The sequence below is a fragment of the Protopterus annectens genome, chromosome 1.part0 (genome assembly GCF_019279795.1).
Source record: "Protopterus annectens isolate FY-2018-M chromosome 1.part0, PAN1.0, whole genome shotgun sequence".
In the NCBI taxonomy this organism is placed as follows: domain Eukaryota; kingdom Metazoa; phylum Chordata; order Ceratodontiformes; family Protopteridae; genus Protopterus; species Protopterus annectens.
In genome coordinates, this window is record NC_056725.1 from 586804887 (window position 1) to 586825908 (window position 21022).

The 21022-nt window shown below is 39.3% G+C and overlaps 1 protein-coding gene across 1 annotated transcript in view; it reads right to left on the reverse strand.

The window, feature by feature from the left end:
• Positions 1-12402: 12402 nt before the first annotated feature.
• Positions 12403-21022, reverse strand: part of SLC30A10 (solute carrier family 30 member 10) — a 128113-nt gene continuing 119493 nt past the window's right edge. The window contains exon 4 of the mRNA XM_044061479.1: positions 12403-18948. Coding sequence (XP_043917414.1) covers positions 18452-18948 — 497 coding nt within the window. The 3' untranslated portion in view covers positions 12403-18451. The remainder of the gene's footprint in view (positions 18949-21022) is intronic.

Genomic DNA, 21022 nt, shown 5'->3' on the forward strand with positions numbered 1-21022 from the left:
TATCAGAGTATACTAATGCATTTCTAAAGACAGGAAATGTGTGAGTAACACACCACATCTAAGACTCCAAACTCTGGCCAGTCTGCAGATAGCCCTAGAGGTGAGAGTTTCCTCAACCACATAACACTGTCATGCCACACTTTAAATCATGCAGAACAGCCATATCCACACAAATCCTGTTAAACCAACATTACTTCAAATGTAGAACAGCTATACTTACATTCTGTCCCCATGTCTGGAACATTCCCCTCCTGTTTGTTGCCCTGTCTCCACAGTTCTTGTTGTAAGAAGTATTTCCAACTATATACAAAAAGCACTTGCAAGGTGTTGCAATAAAATCCAAATCTGCCAAGCGGTGAATCCCAAAGAAAACTTCCTTTATTGACACAAATACAGGCTTTAAGCGCTTTCAGCCATGAAAATGGCCTTCATCAGAAACACCCATAATCCCAATGGCAAACACTTAAGACACTTATAAAAACTGCAATTCTACTTGCATTTATTGTACTTTGTTTTTCTGCATAAAACAACTTTATAATTCACTCCACTATTAAGACCAGGTTTGTTATAAGCGTTGAGTAGAATCTGCCATTTAAGCGCTTTTTAGTCAAGCTCTCCTTCTTTGTCCCCATTAAAATCAGGAGAAACATAGTCTATTGCTGAAAACAAAAACTTTGAACACTTGGAACATTCTAATGTATGTTTGAACAATGCATTATTGTAATCATTCTGTTTTCATAGATACTTACTTCTACATAAGGTCCCTCTGCTATAAATTTGCACTCTTTGCAGTCTAAACACTTATACGTACCCTTATCTCTACTATTACTGGGTGCGTTTGTTTTCTAGAATCTCTTTAAAATTCCTAGCCCTTTTGTTAATGTATATGGGTTCTTCTCCCACTGCAGCCTTAACTTCTTTATTTGCTACTAAAATCCTTCAATTATTATTAATAATTCCTTTGATAGCTTCACTGTCCACTGTGAAGATTAAGGGCATGGCCGCTTATAGCAGAGGGACCTTATGTAGAAGTAAGTACCTATGAAAAAAAACATTACAGTGCCAGTTAAGTTTACATGCAGTTCAGAATTTGTGGTATACATGGCAAATTGCCTAGCATGTAATTTATTCTACATAGGTAAAACCAATAGATCACTGAGAAGGAGAATTTATGAACATTATTATGGAATAAAAAAGAAAGATTGCAATAATGCATTGTTCAAACATACATTGCTCATGTTAGGGTGGCCAGTGATGTGCACTGGTTTCCATGTATGTGATCTATATTCCATAACATGGACAGTGTCTGGGTTGTGCACGTCTCACATGCATGTTCTTTGATGTGTGGAAGTGTACTTGAGGTCTCTGGGGCATGCTGTGTGGACAGATTGTTATCTTCTGATGCGGCATTCCTGACCTCATTTGGTGAGACCTGGCTATGTAACTGAGGTCGTGCTTACACCTACATTGACAGCATGATATGGATATTCAGTAGAGTTAGTGGCATCTGTCCATACAGGGCATGTGTATAAGGCATGGTATTCCCTTTGTGGGGTACTTTTGAAGACTCTACAGTCGTTGCAGGCATCCCATGGGGAACATAGCAAAAGGGCCACTGTACATATTTATTTGGCTACTGAGGGTGCCATGTCCTTTTACTTGCTGGATAACACACAGTCAGGAGATGTAAGATATCAAAGTACTTTCTGATGTCAGTGGCACTGTTGTGGTCAACAGGCAAGTAGTCCACTGCAATCACACCATGGTTACTATCTGTGAGGCAATAAGCAGGGAGCTACCAATATAGTGGTTGTAGCCTAGCCAAGTGTGTTTGTGTATGAGACGTGGATGGAGAGTGTTCTCTGAGTAATAGAAGGGTTGCCTATATTGTTCACCAATCCATACTGTCACATGTAGAGCTACGGATTGTGTACACCAACCTCTCTGGTGTTTAACATCTGTTGGCCTTGTAATGTGAACATTGTGATATATACTACATCCTCAACATAATAATTTAGCATAATCTGCCCCACAATGGATCCTGTTATAACACAATCACAGCAACCCCTACACAGGATACTGATGACACACACACACATACACACACTTGCCAGTACTGAGATTCAAACCCCTACCTATGTATTGCTACTATAGTGCACCACATTTATCACATGCGCAAAGGAGCTTATAGGATGGATGTTGTCCCAAGGTACTTCTAAGGTGAGGACCATCACCAGCCCTTGCAAATACTGGCACTGGGTGATGTAGTGGGTGAGAGATCCCAAAAATAATTTCACCCTACACACACATTTACCACATACACCACTGACCTTACATGGTTTAGGATTGGCAACAGGTACTTCTAAGGTGGATGATATCTACAGGGCTAACTTGGAATACCGAAACAGGTAACTGCAACAACAGGAATGCAAGCAAGAGGGCTTGAGGCATGCACACAGTAGTAGTTTACAAAGTTTATTCTTCAGACTTTGCTTCAAACAAACGATAAAACAATAAAAAACAGTAACCATAAAGCACTTTTCTTCTCACCCCTTAGTGAGACTTCATCAGACAGTTGCAATAAGAATGTTTCAAACAATAAATACAAATTCAAACCACATCAACTTCCTCCAAGCAAAAGATAAGCCCACCCCCAAGGTAAGCATGAAATAGCAATTAATCCATTGTATGCTTCTTTAAAAATCCAGCTTCTTGTAAAACAAGTATATGTGCAGTAAATATATTTGTATATGTGTAAATATAAATATAGCTCATCAGTTCGAAAACAGTCTTAAAATACCTTTGAAAAGTATATTCAGAAATATTTAAAAAACATGCTAACATTAAAACCAATAGTTAAGATAACAGTAAAAAGTGAGAAGTCAAGAATGAAGTGTAAAATTGAAAACAGTATAAATTATTTTACCACTGAGTGAAAAAGTATTAAAATCTTAAATTTGTTTGTGTCTTTCGGCTTTTCCCGGTTAGGGGTCGCCACAGTGGAACTCCAGCAGGCTAATGATTGGTAGTGGATTTTTACGTACTGTGTTACCAGCCCTGACGCACAACCTTCAATGAAGGCATGGCCCATTCACGTATGCCTCCACACAGAAGATGCTCTAGCTGAGAATCGAACAGGACAACATCTTGCTATGAGGCAACAACGCTACCGCAGCACCACCACCACAGTTGTAATAACTTTTAGTAATTAATAAAGAAAGTTCTAAAAAGTAGGATGAAAAAATATAATAAAACTTATATTAGCCCCATGTTGTCTGAATTTAAAACCATCAAGCTGAAAAGCTATAAAGACTGGAGCAAAGAAAACAATCTTGTAAAGGACGTCCGGTGAATATGATAAAAGGAGTAAGAGTGTACACATTCACATAAACAACTCTAAATGCAGATACATTCATGTACAGATAACTAAGTGAATGTGAAAAAACGTGTATGTATAAACATGTATATACATAACTAAACAAATACATTTTTGACTATTTAGATAAATATTTAACATACCCTGCTTAAGCAAAAATGTGAAGCCTTTCTTGCAGGCTGAAGTGAATAAGGTATATATTCACCTTAATAAACTCTTTAGTTTAAGGATGCAAGATATGGAATAAACTTCATTCAGTCCTGGCGGGTAGCAGGCCCTGGTACGAAGTTGCCATATTAATTCCAGTTTTTCTAGGAATAATGAACTAGGGCTACCCCTTCCATCACTTGTAACCTGGTCAACTACTCTAAATTTAAAATCTATGATAAATTATGATATCAAAGACATCATTAATAAGAACTGGGATTTAATTGTCCTTGACCACAATTTACATGCTAAATTGAAGGAACCCCCAGAGTAGTTTTAGATGCGGCAGGAATTTAAAAAGCTTATTACAAACTAGGAAGGAAGACAGTTTAGGAATCAAGAGGAAAGGGATGTTAAAGTGTAGCATGTGCCCCCAATGCCCCTTTATGGAGATTGGGGTCAACTTCTTGATCAGAGGAGTGCCCTATGTGTCAAAGGGAAAATTTGACTGTAATACTAAAAGTATAGTCTATTTGGCCCAATGCCAAGCCTGCCCAGCTTTTTATATTGGGAAGTTGGACAGGAAACTAAAAGAAAGGGTTTACGATCACCTTTACAGCATTAGAACATCAAAGCAGGAAAATGCTCTGGCTAGACACGTGAGTGCTTTCCCATTACACTCTTTTAAATTTAGAGTGATTGACCAGGTTACGAGTGATGGAAAGGGTGACACTAGTTCATTATTCCTAGAAAAACTGGAATTAATATGGCAACTTTGTACCAGGGCCTGCTACCCACCAGGACTGAATGACGTTTATTCCATATCTTGCATCCTTAAACTAAAGAGTTTAATAGGGTGAATATATACCTTATTCACTTCAGCCTGCAAGAAAGGTTTCACATTTTTGCTTAAACAGAGTATGTTAAATATTTATCTAAATGGTCAAAATTTTATTTATTTATTTAGTTATGTATATACATGTTTATACATACACATGGTTTTTCACATTCACTTAGTTGTCATTTATACATGAATGTGTCTGCATTTAGAGTTGTTTATGTGAATGTGTACACTCTTTCTCCACCTTTTATCATATTCACCTTTACAGGATTGTTTTCTTTGCTCCAGTCTTTATAGCTTTTCAGCTTGATTGTTTTAAATCCGGACAACATGGTGTTAATATGTGTTTTATTATATTTTTGCATCCTACTTTTTAGAACTTTTATTATTAATTACTACTGAAAGTTATTTAAGATTTTAATACTTGTTTCACACAGTGGTAAAGTATTTTATTTTATACTGTTTTCAAGTGTACACTTCATTCTTGACTTCTCACTTGTTACTGTTATCTTAACTATTGGTTTTAATGTTAGCATGGTTTTTAAATATTTCTGAGTATACTTTTCAAAGGTGTTTTAAGACTGTTTTCGAACTGATGAGCTATATTTATATTTACACATATACAAATATATTTACTGCACACATACTTGTTTTACAAGAAGCCGGATTTTTAAAGAAGCATACAATGGGTTAATTGTTATTTCATGCTTACCTTGGGGGCGAGCCTATCTTTTGCTTGGAGGAAGTTGATGTGGTTTGAATTTGTATTTACTGTCTGAAACATTCTTGTTGCAACTGTCTGAAGTATCACTAAGGGGTGAGACAAAAAGCGCTTTATGGTTACTGTTTTTTATTGTATTTATCATTTGTTTGAAGCAAAGTCTAAAGAATAAACATTGTAAACTACTACTGTGTGCATGCCTCAAGCCTTCTTGCCTGCATTCCTGTTCTTGCAGATATCTCCAGGGCTGCTAAAGTCAGGCACTGAGATGTGTACTGGCTGTAAATTGGGCCGAAATCTTTGAGGTACAGACATACACAAACACTTGCCACAGATGGGATTCAAACCCATACCTATGTAGTTACTGCTACTACATTGTTCCACATCTATGGCACACGCCATGGAGCTTACATGTTGGACAGCTGTGCCAAGGTAGCTTTGAAGGTGAGTAACATCAGCAGCAGTGTTAAAGGAGGGGTAAGGGGAGAGTAGTAAGTGTGAATATCCATAAAATCAGGTATCATCAAAGACATACACTCTCACATAGAATTTTACAGTTGCCATGTCTGGGATTAGAACTCCTACTTAACTAGTATGCTACACTATAGTATTATGCAGTCATCACATGTGCCACGGTGCTTATATGTTGGAGAGCTGTCCAAAGGTATCTTTGAAGGTGACTAACATCAGCAGCAGGAGGGATAAGGGGAGAGTAGTATGTCTGAATGTCCATAAAATCAGGTATCATGAAAGACTCTCACAAAAATACACACAGTTTTAAAGTTGTCATGTCTGAGATTGGAACTCCTACCTAACTAGTATGCTACACTATAGCATTATGCAGGTATTGCAAGTGCCATGGAGCGTATACATTGGACAGCTATCCAAAGGTATCTTTGAAGGTGACTAACATCTGCAGCAGGGCCAAAGGAGGGGTAAGGGGAGAGTAGTAAGTGTGAATGTCCATAAAATCAGGTATTGTCAAAGACATAAGACACAGTTTCACAGTTACCATGTCTGGGATTAGAACTCCTACCTAAATAGTATGCTACACTATAGCATTACACAGTTATCACAAGTGCCATGGAGCTTATAGAGTTGGCACTTCTCCAAAGGGTTATTTCAAGGTGGCTGATAGCAGGCATGCTAAAGTAGGTCAATGAGAGGTGTAGTGAGTGGAATGGCTTCAAAATCATTCATCTCCACACCTACACATAGTTTCACAGTTATCATGTCTGGGATTAGAACTCCTACCTAACCAGTTTTCTACACTACAGTATTACACACATATCACAAGTGGCACGCAGCTTACGGGGCTGAGACTTGGCTAGAGGGTAATTTCAAGGTGAGTGACATCAGCAGGAGTGCTAACATGGACAATGGGAAGTGCAGTGTGTGTGAATGGGCCATAAATCATTCCTCTGGAAACACACAGTCACACACAACTTTACTTTTGACAGACAGGACTGGGTATAGAAATGCTAGATGAATACTGATTTGTACTATCATGTTACACAGTTATCACAAGCACCACAGACTATAGGGCTGAGGGCTACCAAAAGGAATGTCTACAGTGACTGACATCAGCACATCATGTGATATCGGTCAATTGGATGTGTGGTGGGTTGGACAGGTCTCATAATGGAAATCTCTCTGTCACTGTCTGTCTCTCTCTTTCCCACATCTCTGTGTGTGTATGTTTTACATATTATAGTGTGTTGGCCTTTGATATGTGTGAGTATTCCTATCCAATGTGTGTGCAAAGTATGAATGATGTACAATGTGGTGTGTGTGCACAGACATCTGTGACTGACAGATATGTATAATCCACTGTGTTGTCAGACATGGGGTTCATTTCTCTAAGTGTAGGAGCATGCCTAGTATGACTGTCTGTATTGAGGATGTGAATCCATTCCAGGTAGGTTGTACTCCAGTCCAGGGTTTGGTGTTCTACACCTACAGCTAGCAACCTGTTTCTGCAGGATATCTGTAGATAGGTTGACAATATGGAGTCACAATGGGCGTCATATAGTGGGATACTGTAACTATTGCTGTCTGTGCTGCTTGAGTAACATGGCTGGTGTTAGCAGAGATATTCAGACATATGTACTGTTTTACACTGTGATGTATTATGTCATCAACTATTGACAGATATACTTATTTGCTCACAGTTATTTCCTGGGAAATACAAGATGAATGAAGCTGTGTCCAGTATTGTGGTCTGCAGACTACATATTCTTGCACACTCACGCCATTCTGGAGGGGTAGCTGCAGACACTTGCTGATGGGTCTGTGTAAATGGTCCAGAACCTTGGTACCATGGCGGCTGAGGATCTACTTCTTGTACATATATTGACGTAATAGAATGGCCTTATCCTGCTGTGGCCATACCTCTCAGCTTTACAGATTCACCCAGGTTACCCAGAGGCAGGGCTCATATATCAGGTCAGTTCCCCTTCACATTGTGGTTTACAAGCAGGTTTGTATCTACCCATTACTGGGTTTGCAGGCAGGGGTAGTATGGGCACACAGAGTTTCAGACTTCACACACTCCATGACGTCCATGCTTCTACACCCTCCACTCTGTTATTCTATCCTCTTCGTAACATTATGCGAGCAATATCTGAGAAGTATCCCTATAGCTGGCCCTTCATCCCAGTGGTATTTAGGGGTTGATCCACAGTTCATGCAGTAGGACATCGTGGGCATGCTACTAGGCTTTGTCAACATGGCTTTGCATTTGTGTTCTGTTGACTGTGTTATGTTGTTAGTTGGGACCCCATGAGATAACATACATTGGCACTATGGGTGAGACACAGGCCTTTGACAGAGGACTGTAGGCCATTTGGTAGTGATGCAGGCCATCTGTAGCAGACCAGTACATTCTATCACTCCTACATTCCCAGGCTGCAAGACAATGGATTCCTCTGGGGTGACAGGGTAAGTGTGCGAGGTGTTAATGGCAATAGTTCCTGTCCATATTAATACATTGGTCTGGATGCTGACAGGGTGCTGCTTACAGCTAGGGACACACCTGCATGGGACACCTCTTCAGCATGCTGCATTCTGTGGGTATTCCAATACAGAAGTGGGGGTCATACTGTACTCATTCCCAACAGCAAGGATATGACCTGTGATAAACCTGTGGTTGATGGTGGGGTGAGCTGAGTGCATGTGTGATATGGAAGCTTCTTGCAGCTGACTCACAGATATACATGGGCCATTCCCCTTAAGGCCTTCTTGTGCAGGGACATAGGCAGTCTCTCATGACTTCATAACTGCCTTTTTTGGTCTGCCAGTGATTGGCCAGACTACATCAGTATTCCATACTACACAGACAACTAATGTGCTGCTAACCTGTATGTACAATTCCAAAGTTGTGTGCAGTTGACAGTTACATTTTATGTACTCTGTCTAGGGTACTTCCACCTGTATACTGTGTGTATGTCTGGGCCCACATTCATGGCATGTCAGTCTTTCAGACGGTGGCAGACATTGACATCTGGGCAGTGAGTATGGGCGACTGCTGACATGGGTATTGCTGAAAAGCATTTTGGTTGTCACTGCAGTTGTCGGAACATGGCCCTGTCATCTACAGTACTGCCCATAGGCCACCAAGTCACAACCCTCCATGCCTACATGCTGACCACTTCCAGACAATATTTAACACACAACTTAACACACGGACCCCTGCATATTGTACACATGCAACAATCTATCCCGTAGATTGGGCCAGCTCAGGTAATCTGTGCTCCACTGTTACTACACCTCACACTTACATGTTACTGCATTTCTACATAGGATTGTGGATGGGGCACACCTGATGACTTTAAACATTTGTATGACTGTACTGGTATTTCAGGTACTCTGTTGCTTCCATTTCATTTTGTATTCTGACCTATCATGCAGACTGGAGGCATATCAGTAGAGTACAAATCTTAGGTTTTATTGGCCTACATTTCAGTTTCAGACTTCTTACTCTTCAAAACTAATATACAATTGCCAGACCTGTTGTAGTCTGTCTGTGTAGGTCTAGAGGGGGGCTGCTAACCATTGCCATCAATTGGAGGCCTTAGCCCAGCCTTTCTTTATGGTCATCTACACCTGTCCTGCTGGCTGAGGCTGGTGGTGGGTATGTGTGCCTCACTTGACATACATGTGTGTGTGTCCTATGGACACACATTTGGGGTGGGATTTGTCACCTTGTCTAGTACGTGGACACCAATATTTGTTATGGATTTCATGCTGCCCATATAGGTGTCCACTATCTGCTGCCATCCCATTCAGCCACCCGATTCCCTTGCATGTTCACATCCATACCATAGATACAACTATCAGAATATACTACTCCATTCAGCAATTGATAGGAAGAGTGACTTACCTTGTGTCTGTGCCAGTACTGAGGACAGTGCTGGAGGGCTGACTATGTCGAATGCACATAGTACACTCCCTATACATGGTAAAGCACAGGTAGTGTCATGTTTGGCATCCCTTTTACTGTACATGCGAGTAAGAGAGAGGTGTCATTACCTGGGTCCCTACCATGTCAGAGTATGTGCTATGTATTGCCTCTTTGTCAAGGCCTGGGCATACTGGGTACGCCTCCTTCTGCCTACATATGCAGGCACAGGTTGCTCCTCCTCTGATTTCCTCTGTGACTGTGATGGCCTTAGCAATGGTGGGGGGCTGTGTGGCCTTGCCCCATGCTGTTCCTGCTACAGCTGTTTCTGCAGGATCATATTGTGTAGTATGGCACATACTATGAACATTTGTGTACATGTAACTGGAGAGTACTGCAAGGCTCCCCCGGATATGTCCAAGTAGCAGAACCGTGACTTGAGCATCCCAGATACACACTCTGTTATGATTCTGGTTTGTGCGTGTGCCTCATTATGGAGCTCTTGTTCGGGTGCGTATGTATTTCTGATGGGTGTTATCAGTCATGGCTCCAGTGCGTAACCAGCATCCCCCACTAGGTTGCCATATGGGATGTCCCCAGTGGCAAATGACTGGTACAGCTGTGTCATATGCCAGATGTGAGAGTTGTGATAGCTTCCAGGGCTGCCAACACACATTCAAGATAATGCCCTGGGCATCGCACATGACCTGACAGTTGATGGAGGGAAAGCCCTTGCGGTTTATGTAGACCCTACCCCGCTTGCTGGGTGGTGCTTTGATGTGTATGTGTGTGCAGTCTATAGCACCCACTACCTCAGGGAATTCTGCTATTTGGTGGAAGAGATGCATATTGCTGGTCAACGCCTCATGGGTGCTGAGGAAATATATGTGCTCACAGGCATGTGCTGACATGGCATCCAGGAATTGGTTGAGTACCCTGAATGCTGATGCCTGTGAGATCCCCATATCATCCCCAGTTTCCCTTTGGAAGGTACCTGAGGCTAGTATTCTTAAGCCTACACATACCTTGGTATCCAATGGGATGGGTCCCCTCTGTTGGTTGTGTGTGTGAGGCATGGCTGGCACAGCTCAACAATTTGCTGTAGAATGTCCCTGTCCACCCCATAGCACTCCACTATCTTCAGCTCATGTAGCCCCTGGTAGGTTACCCTGGTTTGTGAACTCTTCTTGTCCTCACAGTGGGTTGGTCGTCAGCATTCACATCCTCACCACCCTCAGCCTCTTGCATATATTGATGTATGAGAGTGACAGCAGCACCCTTAACATTTTGTTAGTTTTGTCAGGTAAAATTTCCCCATCTGTGTGCTGTAGAGTTTGTGGGAAAAAACAGACTGGAACGTGTTTGCATAGTTTATAGTAGTGTGCTAGGCTGTTCCATGTGTAACTGACTGATTCTTATACATTTCACCTGCCAGCTATGCTAGTTCTCCTTGATTGCCTTCCTACTGCGGTTTTCCTTTCCCATTGCCTTCCCGTTTAAGCCCCGAGGCGCGGCATGCATACCAATGGTCAGATGTGAACAGAGCTGCTATTTCCTGTTTTTTTTTTTTTTTTGTTTGTTTAAAACCTGGTGCATGGCACGCACACCCGTTTAGGCAATGTAAACACTGCTAGGCAGCCTCAGACACACCCCCTTCTTTAGCTGTGCTTAGCTAAGGGCAAACATGGGCCACAGAGCTCCAATAAGCTTACAGCATGCATGACACTCCCCCTTATGAGGTCACCTACCTCTTATACTTATACAATGGTGTTGCTGCACCTACATGGTTGGGTGCAAGCTAACACTGAGAGGAACTCTGTGATTCAGTATCAATCCCTTAATTTGCATAAAACAGAATGCTTATTCATAGTTACCGCATTCACACTGAGCCTTCCCCCTTAACAACCACTATTCCCTGGTATTGTTGTCTTATGCATGCCATTGACTAGTACGGAAAAATGCTGATTTGGGTTTAAAAGCTTATTTCCAACATTTTTTCTTATTTTCGGACCAATTTCATTTGCGCACCACTGCCATACACTTAAACGGCTGAAATCAGCCAAAAAAATAAAAGTAATTTTTTTATAATTTTGCAACTATTTCTCATGCCAATAGCCATATATTTGGCCATCGGCATGCCTACTGCATTGAATACATACTTTCTTTAGAGCTGTCATGCCTCTGTTTTGTAATTGCAGAAATGTATTCGGTTAGTAACCAAATACATTTTTGCAGGTTACACTATTCCTGCACAGATGCCTGCCTGCTTCCTGGATCGCTAATTCACCTCATTTGCATGGTTTTCACCAGCAAATGACGTAAGGAGCAGTGGTGTCCATGCAGGAATAGTGTAGGAGCGCTAATGCATGTCCCGGGAGCTCATTCCTGGCTCGCTCGTCGCCATATTGCGTGCAGCAGCTCTTGCACTATTCCTGCACTCCATACTCCATGCACAGCTTGCTGAATCCAGTCTTTTGGAAACTATAATCATACCTTTGTCACTCTGTTACACTCAACGTCAGTAGAAAGTGCGCTGTTCCATAACTGTAATGCAAGTTCCAAGTAAAAATAAAATTTCTCCACTTGAATTTAAACATATAAATATAGTAAGGCAGTTCAATTAGGTGCATTGTTAGCTGCTAACTACTTTCTTAAGTGTAAAACTGTAAAAATATTCAGTTACATACTAGGGTTTAAAGTCATGTTTTATTATCTGTTTAGCATACAGATCACATTAAGAATAGTAGACTTGCACACAATGCTTATTTAAAAATAAAGTTCTTTTCATAATTAATTATATGCTCATATCAGTTAATACATGTAATTTCCAGCAAAGGCCTGAGTACATGAAATCTGACATTATGTCACAAGCCATTAAGTCAAACAGCTAACCAGATACAGATATAAACCAAAAGGCACTGATTTGATAGCTTTTAATTATATTAAAACTTTGACCAGGAAAGATACATTGAACTGTTCTGAATCATCAAGCCCTGATACCACTTTGGGTGTTAAGCATTGTTTAATGGATTCAGGTATCCAGAGCATGAGCACATTAATTGGGTAAATTACAGAGGCAGTTCCATGCACCTTGGTCCATCTGTCACCTTAAGTTTGGCATTTCAGCTTAGGCTGTGAAGGAAATGTTATACAGCTATGAAAATGAAATTATGGCAATAAAGTGTCTAACACTATTCAACATAAATATTTAATGATCATCTAACATTATATACTGTCTTCATGGTATTTTAAGTGCATTTGATATCATTATAATTTCTGTTAATGCAGTCTGCTTAGCAGAATTTACCTATGCTATTTCTAATAAAACATAACAATGTAATCAGAGCTGCAGAAAAAACAGTACAGCTTTGGGTTTCTGAATGTTTGCTACAGCAGGTAACCTTTAGTTACCAAAGACTTTTCCACTGCTACTGCTCACAGAAAACAAATGTAATGCCCTCCTGTAAGTTCACACTTTGTGTATTACAAAAGTACTGAAAGTAAAAACGATTAATAATGTCGCATTCCTTGATGGCTGATGTAGCAGGAGAAGGAGTGAAGATTGCATAGCATTTGTCATACGTTACTGAAGTATACAACAGGCGACAGTTCTGACTTCCTGTCCCATATTGCACTGATTTGTAACTTCCAACCACAGGGGAACAAGGAACAAGTTCATTGACAGAATATAGGAAAGGAAAGCAGCCTAGATTAAAGCAAGGTAAGACTAACATGAGAGATTCGACAGCGGTGGGGTGAACATGGAAATGGATAAAGTGACAAGAAAGGAATATAGTAATTATCATAAAAAATGGTTATACTGTAGCCCTACATCAGTTTCTGGTCATAAACATGTACACTTCAACAACTGGCTAAAATGACAATACCTGACAAATGCTACAATGTCACACACAGCGTGCATGGCAATCTGATAGATACATGCAACTCGGACATTATTCAACTTATTTCAGCAGTGTTCACACCTAGAATGAGAAGATTTAACAGCCAAGAAATGCTGTACTGTATCTGGGCTGTTTTGTGTAAAACAGTAATTATCATTTTAAAACTGAGCTACCAGACTACACAGCTTGTGTGGTATTCACATAAAGTGCACTGCAAACACTGCAAGCAGTTTAACAGAACAGTAAATATCAAGTAAATGAAACAAAGAACAACTTTAATGATTATATTTCTCTGATCAGATCCACATATATAATAAGCAGTACAGGTGTGATGGAAAGTGGGTCTACTAAAATGTACATTTACAGCCCTACCAAGCTGATGCAACAAACAGAAATATAAAGCAACATCCCACATCATACCTTCCCAGCACATCTAAACTGCTACAAATTTAGCCAAATGTTATAATTTCACAGTAAAATTTCCTAATCTCCAAATGGATTTACTGATGCTCTTTATAATGTTAAGCATGAATAATCTAGCATGTGAACAAAAATTGACAGAAACATTCCCTATCCCAAAAAGAATGAGGTCCACACCATTAAAAAATATATTGTTATTTAAGAAAATAAAGTGCTCCATATTCAGTACACCTTTTGTGGGTTTCCTATGGAAAGTGCTAACCTCTAAGGCAAAGGTTTGACCCTGAGTACAGTTAACGCAGAATTCTTCTGCATGGCTTTAAGCTCTGTATACAGCTGTTATCGTGGATTTACTAGTGCATACTTTTCCACTGCTGTCTACACCTCTGCTCAGATAATTCCACCTATATCTATCCTTCCCCCAAGTACAACTAAAAAACTCTGCTTGCCTATTTCTGTTAGCAGTTGTCCTATGCACTTGCTACTTAACACATACTGGCAGTTTAATTTACCACCATGATACCTTCAGAGTGCAGACAGAAAATAAATATCCATTAGCAAATGTATGCATTTCGCAAACTAGAGGAAAAAGCTGCAGCACCATATTGGTAACATTAATGAAGAAATCTCACTTGTTACCTGTCCCTAAACTTTGTTCTACTTCTGACTGATCAGCAGGAGATAGGTAATGGGAAAATAATAAACTAAGAACATCACACTGCAAATTAGAGAACATCCAATGTATGTTACTTGGTATGCACTACACACTTTCACCTTTTTCACTTTTTAATAACATAGTGTGTGTGTGTGTGTGTGTGTGTGTGTGTGTGTGTGTGTGTGTGTGTGTGTGTGTGTGTGTGTGTGTGTGTGCGTGCGTGCATGTGTGTGTCCAAAGCATAAGTTAACTAGATGGAGAAGAAACATACTTAAAATATGCATATCTCATGTTCACTAGTAACCAATGGGTTACTACTCGTTTTTTGTTGGAGCATGTTCACTAGTAAGCCAACACCAAGTGCAACATTACACTTTTTCAGCAACATGTCTGGAGCACAGAATGCAGAGTTCTTATTTATAACAGGAATATACCTGTTAATATTCTACATCTTTTAGACTGTAATGATCAGACACAACTCTAAGATTCCTGTGGAATAATAACAGGTACAACAATAGTCCTACGATTGCTGGAACTATGAACTGTACTTCCAGCAATAGCTCTGAAAGGAAACATACTTAATCCATTTAGTGAAAGATGTGCTATACAAACATTTACCACTAGATGTCAGTGAAGAGATGATAATCTACAAGATACAGGGTTCTGTAGTGGATTAATTAATACTCCAAAATTTAGTTAATGCCTCTTTTCATAAATACTTTTGTTTAAACAAAAAAAAAAGAATCAAAATAATCTGCTTATTCTACAAAGAAGATACAGTGATGTTTGCCTTTATGTGTGTTTCAGTGTTGCATGCTAAACAAATGCAACTTTATCAGTCATATCTAGTTTTACTGAAAATAAATGTCAAAAGCTGATCTCTTGCAGTGTCAAGTATGAAAAAAAAAACATTGAATGTTACCATTTACCCATTCTGATGTCATCTGATCCCATCAGAACTGACAATCATCACTCCTGCTTAAATTCTCCCACTGGGGATAAATGCTACAGAATGGTTCATAGGATGTGAGGAGTCAAACTTCTGCCACTATATAAACCATGACATGTACACAGGAACCATAACAAACATAGCTGCATGGCTAAAGAAATACCATGCTTTTGGATGTCTCTTGTGAATTTATGCTAATTTCTTACAACACAACACTAAAGTATCCTGTAACAATGGTATATATATATACTGTAACATATCATACCTCAACTCTGAAAAAAGACTCACATTTCTGCTCTCTAGTGAACCCGTCTTGGAAGTTAGAAAGTAAAAGGCCAAGAAAGCAGGTTGTGGTACACAGCTAGGTTAGAAACGACTACATGAAGTAGTAAGAAATGTTCACTGTAATTACTAAGACTGAGGTATCTAAGTTTGTTTTTTTCCCCTTTTCTCTCGTGTCTTACCTGCACACACTGGGCAAAGCTAAGGAATAACAAAAGCCGTCAAGAGGATTGACATACATAATTGTGTTTAAGTAAATCTTATAGATAAATTGAAGTGCAAGTGGGAGACCAAAAACCCATTAAAATTCATTGGCTATATATAAATCTTTGGGCTGTGTTGGTGAAAGGATTAGCAGTAAGGCATTAAAACATAAAAATATCTTTTTTCCTTAGTAGTAAGAAGTGAAAAGAATGGATGGATGTGGCTTGCTCGCCTTTCTCTGTTGAGGGAGGGGTTTGCAAACACTTGGGAGCAGACTGAGTGGTGCAATCTCCCTTGTGGAAACTGATAAGACCACACCTTGTAACTGTAGAGGAGGGGCAGGTCCACATGGGGGGAGCTTCCCTTGTGGAATGACAGGATGTCCTCCACAGACAGGCCATTGCATGTCCCTCCCCACTGCTTAGCCCAGAGCATGCAGCTAAGCCAGGGAAAAAAAGGAAAAAATACAAACCACCCCAATAGCTGTTGTAATGATGACTGTTCCTAGTCAGGCCTCATGCCAGGGATTGAAGATTAATGAATAATTCAAATGGTCAGCAGACGGTGGGGTGGGCTATAAAATGTGCAAAACCATTTTTTTCCCTTAGTACTTCATGTTTTAGTGACTATTGCACCTTATTGGCACTTCAGTTAATTGCATGCAGTTCAACAAATGGGTAAGAGATCACTGTGTTTTAAACACTAATGCTTCATGTAGTTGTTAACTGCATACAATTATATGAAGATTCAGTACGGCATTAACAGTCATTAGAAAATATTTTTTTCACTTAATACTTCTGTATTAATGATTGCCATTCTTTGCTGACACTTCACGTTAGTTTATTTACTTCAAAAGATGGAGTCAAGGACTGCCACCTGTGCAGCACTATGTCTGACCTCTACTGCTTCAAGCAATTAGTGTACACTGCAATTGTTTAGCAGCACGACAGTCATTAAAGCATAAAGTTTCAAGAGAAAAAAACATTTATATTTTAATGACTGTCATGCCTTACTCACTTTTCACTTCGTTGTGTAGAATAAGCAATTGCATGAAAAAATACCATTTAAACACAGTAAGAAAAATGATTCATGGCCATTTTTTTAAAAGTGCATGCAATTCCACTGAAGAATTGTTAAGGCACGCTTGAACACTTTGAGTTCTTGATGGTCAGCATAACTCATAAAGAACTCAACCCCACAAACATTTTTAATTTGTTTTTGAAACTCCTCAACAATTCCACAAAATCTGGGAAAGGAGAAAAGACCACAGGGCACTGCAACCACTGCTGGTGTAGTTCATAAATGTTAATTGGCAGTGACACCCTATGGAAAACAATTTTCAAAGGAGATCAATACCAGTGAGATGAGCATGATCACAAAGAGCCTTGTTTGTTTTGAATTTGGTTTTCACTTAATATTTTATGTTTTAATTATGATTGTCACATTGCAGAAAAAACAGGATACCATATTACTCATGTATAATGTCAACCCCCCTTTTGTAAGGCTAATTTTTTATCATAAAGTTGTTGACTTTTAAACATGCACTGTAGTCCCACAAATAGACATTAAGGATCCCTGTTGTAATTCTAAGATCTATAATAGAGAGTCTTGGAATTATATATAAAAAAAGTGAAACTAAAAAGAATAGCAAATGTCGACAAATTCAGGTTGTGTAATCAGAATATTTTCAGTTGTGCTGATTCAAATCCCAGAAGATGCACTAACTTCTTTTTCTTTCATTTTTGCATATGTTCTTTGAATATGTAGGAAAAAATATCAAGTATGCTTGTTTACATGTGTACTTTTCACTTGTGCATAAAAGCAAGAAACCAATTAATTTTGTCATGCACTATGCATGTGACATTAAGTGGGTAATGTTCTACACATTCTACTAAAAATACAGTGTTTCCTTATTTGTGCAGGGCTATGCCTGCAGTCAAACAACTGAATGACTACTGCATCACACCAAGATCTGGAATCATATTCGGATAATACATGCTAGGGACTCTGATTACTGTATTCACTCCACTATTTCTGATCTGCATTTAGGCTCTGCTGGGAAGAAAAATTCCAGAGGTATTGACTTTCATGTAAATTTCAGCTACTGTAAAAGAGATTAGAGCAATGGTGTTCATTTAAATCTTAACTAATGCAACACAGATAACTAATGCAAAATATATAACTGTCATTTAGCTTTTCAAGGTATTGGAAAGTAACAAGTCACAGCAAACAATGTGTCTGTAAGGATGAAACTCAGGTCAAGTAAAAGTAAAACACCCCAAAAGTGCTAAGGCATCTTTTCTAGCCCATCTACGATCACTGACAGAATACACAAAGTTCAAGTCGCTTCAGCCCTACATTCAAAGTAGGTTTACAAGTGAAATATTTTCTGCACTGCAGGGATCAAAGCAAAGGCATGATTTACAAATAATGTACACATAAACATTCTGTAGATCTAGTACTTAATTATATTTTCAGGTCTAACCAGTAGTCCTTATTTATGTTTCACAGTTCAAATCAAGGCAGTGCATTTGGTCCCAAATTCAGGCAGTCAGTTACAGGTGGGTGCTCAGTGTACGGAATAATTCATGTTTAGTATGGTCAGATTCATAGCCCTTTTCATCAGCCTTGACATCCTCATACAAATTTACCTTTCCATTACATTCATCTGCATTCTTAGCTATCTCCATTTTCCCTGTAGTATGACCAGCGATTACAATTCCTGTAGGTGAAAGGCTAGAATCATAACCGTTTGACTCAGCCACAGGACCGTGTTGTTGGTTGCAACACAAATGTGGTTTGCATTCTTCTGAAATGCAGGGGGAGTTGCAGGACAACACATTGTCTTTGTCTTTAACAAACTCAGGCTGTATAGTCACTGCATGTATGCCAATACTGTGGAAAACTGTGCGGATCTCATCAGAAGCCAGTTCAAACACAGAGGAATCTTGACACTTTACATGAAGGGTTGCAATATTTCTTCCTTCTGACAGTTGCCAGATATGCAAGTCATGGATGCTATTCACTCCAGAAATTCCAGTCAGCTTTTCACCTGTTCAAATATAGAAAAATAATTATTATGTCTTACAAAGCAACACATTCTTTCACATTTTATTTGAACATTGAGGACACTTGCTCGCATTGTAATTATTAGTAAATAATACAATGAAAAATCTCTGATATCAATATAGAATAACCAAGCACTGTTACTAGAAGCAAGCCAAAACCTGGATATCATTTATGTATGTCCTGTGAACATGGATTTGATTCTCAAAAAATATGTTAGTCTTAGCAGTCTGCTAAACAAAACCAAATATACGCCATTGTCAATTTTCAAGAGAGGCACTTCTGTCTAGTGGGTCTTGCCTGGTAAGCCTAAACTAAATAAATAAACATTACAGGGATACAGTCATCGATTTAGTTGTAATGCTACTGAATCTAAAAACTACATTTTCAGACATGCCTGGAATGAAAAAGAAATAAAGAAACAAATAAAATCAGATGATACAGGTAAACAGCCAAAGACTCATCGCCAAATGTGGGCTTAGTCTGTTTCCAGTTTCTACACAAAAACAGCTTTTTACTTACCATGCACAGCTACACACTGAATGCATTAAAACAATGCTGCTGGCCATCTTGTGAAATACAGCATACATAGCTATACACATATAAAAATTCTTAACAAAGCAATCTCAGATGCATAAATTCGTTTGAACGGTGGGTCATCTGTTCATGCCCACATGTGAATGGCTGCTATTAGGAAGCTGCCCATGTTGACATGCAGTCTCAAGACTCTAAAACACACAACATATTGTACTTTTTGCTGGAGGCAAATATAATATCATTAGAGGAATGCAACGATACAGACATATGGTGGCTAAACTAATGCTCAGAAATTATATACCCCCAAAATATCCTGGAAGCCAATACAGGGCAACAGCAATTTAGGCTCTGAATTCACTAATATGTGATCTTCCAGCTCCTGCCAAAAATGATTATTCTCTTACTACAGAGTCAGTCCATAACACTGTTACATTACACTCAGACTACAAAAAATTGTTTGACTACTAAGACCTGAATGGTTGAATTTCTAAAATGGTAGTTATGGGCTATAGGGATTACTCCATCACTGCTGGGATTTATTTACCACAAATTCAGAAGCAACAGCTAAGGCAGTGGAAGAATTCAACATAGTGAATTAAATCCATAGTCAAATCAACTCTGGCTAAAATGGCCAAATCAGGTTGGGCAATTAGCACACAGAATTAAGACTATGAGCTGTTAAACTATTTTCAGTAGTCCAAGGTTTCATTGTCTCAGCCTCCAACTGTCTACTGTTTGACTCTGAGCAAGTGAATTAACCAGAAAGTATTCCCAAGCAGTGGCAGATTAAGTGTACCTTGAGCCCTGGAAGGTTTTCATGCCACTGCCCCCAACCCACCCCCCACATACATTTTTTTTTAGAACCACGTATAAATGCGCATGTTCTTTTGGCTTTTTCCTGACTTAAAACCAATCTAACTACTGTCATTATAATCTACAAATGGCCATAATAAAGTATTCTAACCTGCTTTACGCAAATGCCCACTAGTCTGCACAGCCAGACTAATGACTGTTTAATATGATCATGACATCAGGATAACCCATTCGCATTAACAGACAGCCCCATATTCAGCAATCACAGATGCATGTTTGACTGTGTACACCACATATGTCTGATAGTCGTAATGACTGACTGCTGCATGGTGATACATGCCTAACCCACAAGGCATACTATGATCCCAAACTGATGGATTTGTTGCACATTCGCAAAACAAACAGTATCAGAAATAACCATTCAAAGGACCTAAACCTTGTCTTTGACATAAACAGGCAGGTTGGGAGGACTGGTATGTGTCTCAAAGACTACTCTTTCTCTAGGGCACTTTTTCCATCCATTTGAAGCAAAGCCCATCCTTAAACCTATTCAAACGTAACGTGGACCAACAGAATGGCAGTTGCATCTACCCCTGGTTTGGCAACTATGTTGTATTATTCTCACTCTACTCATTCTATTCTCACCTTATTATACTCTCATATTCTAATACTGACCTTCCATTTAACATACTATCACTTTCCTTTAAAGT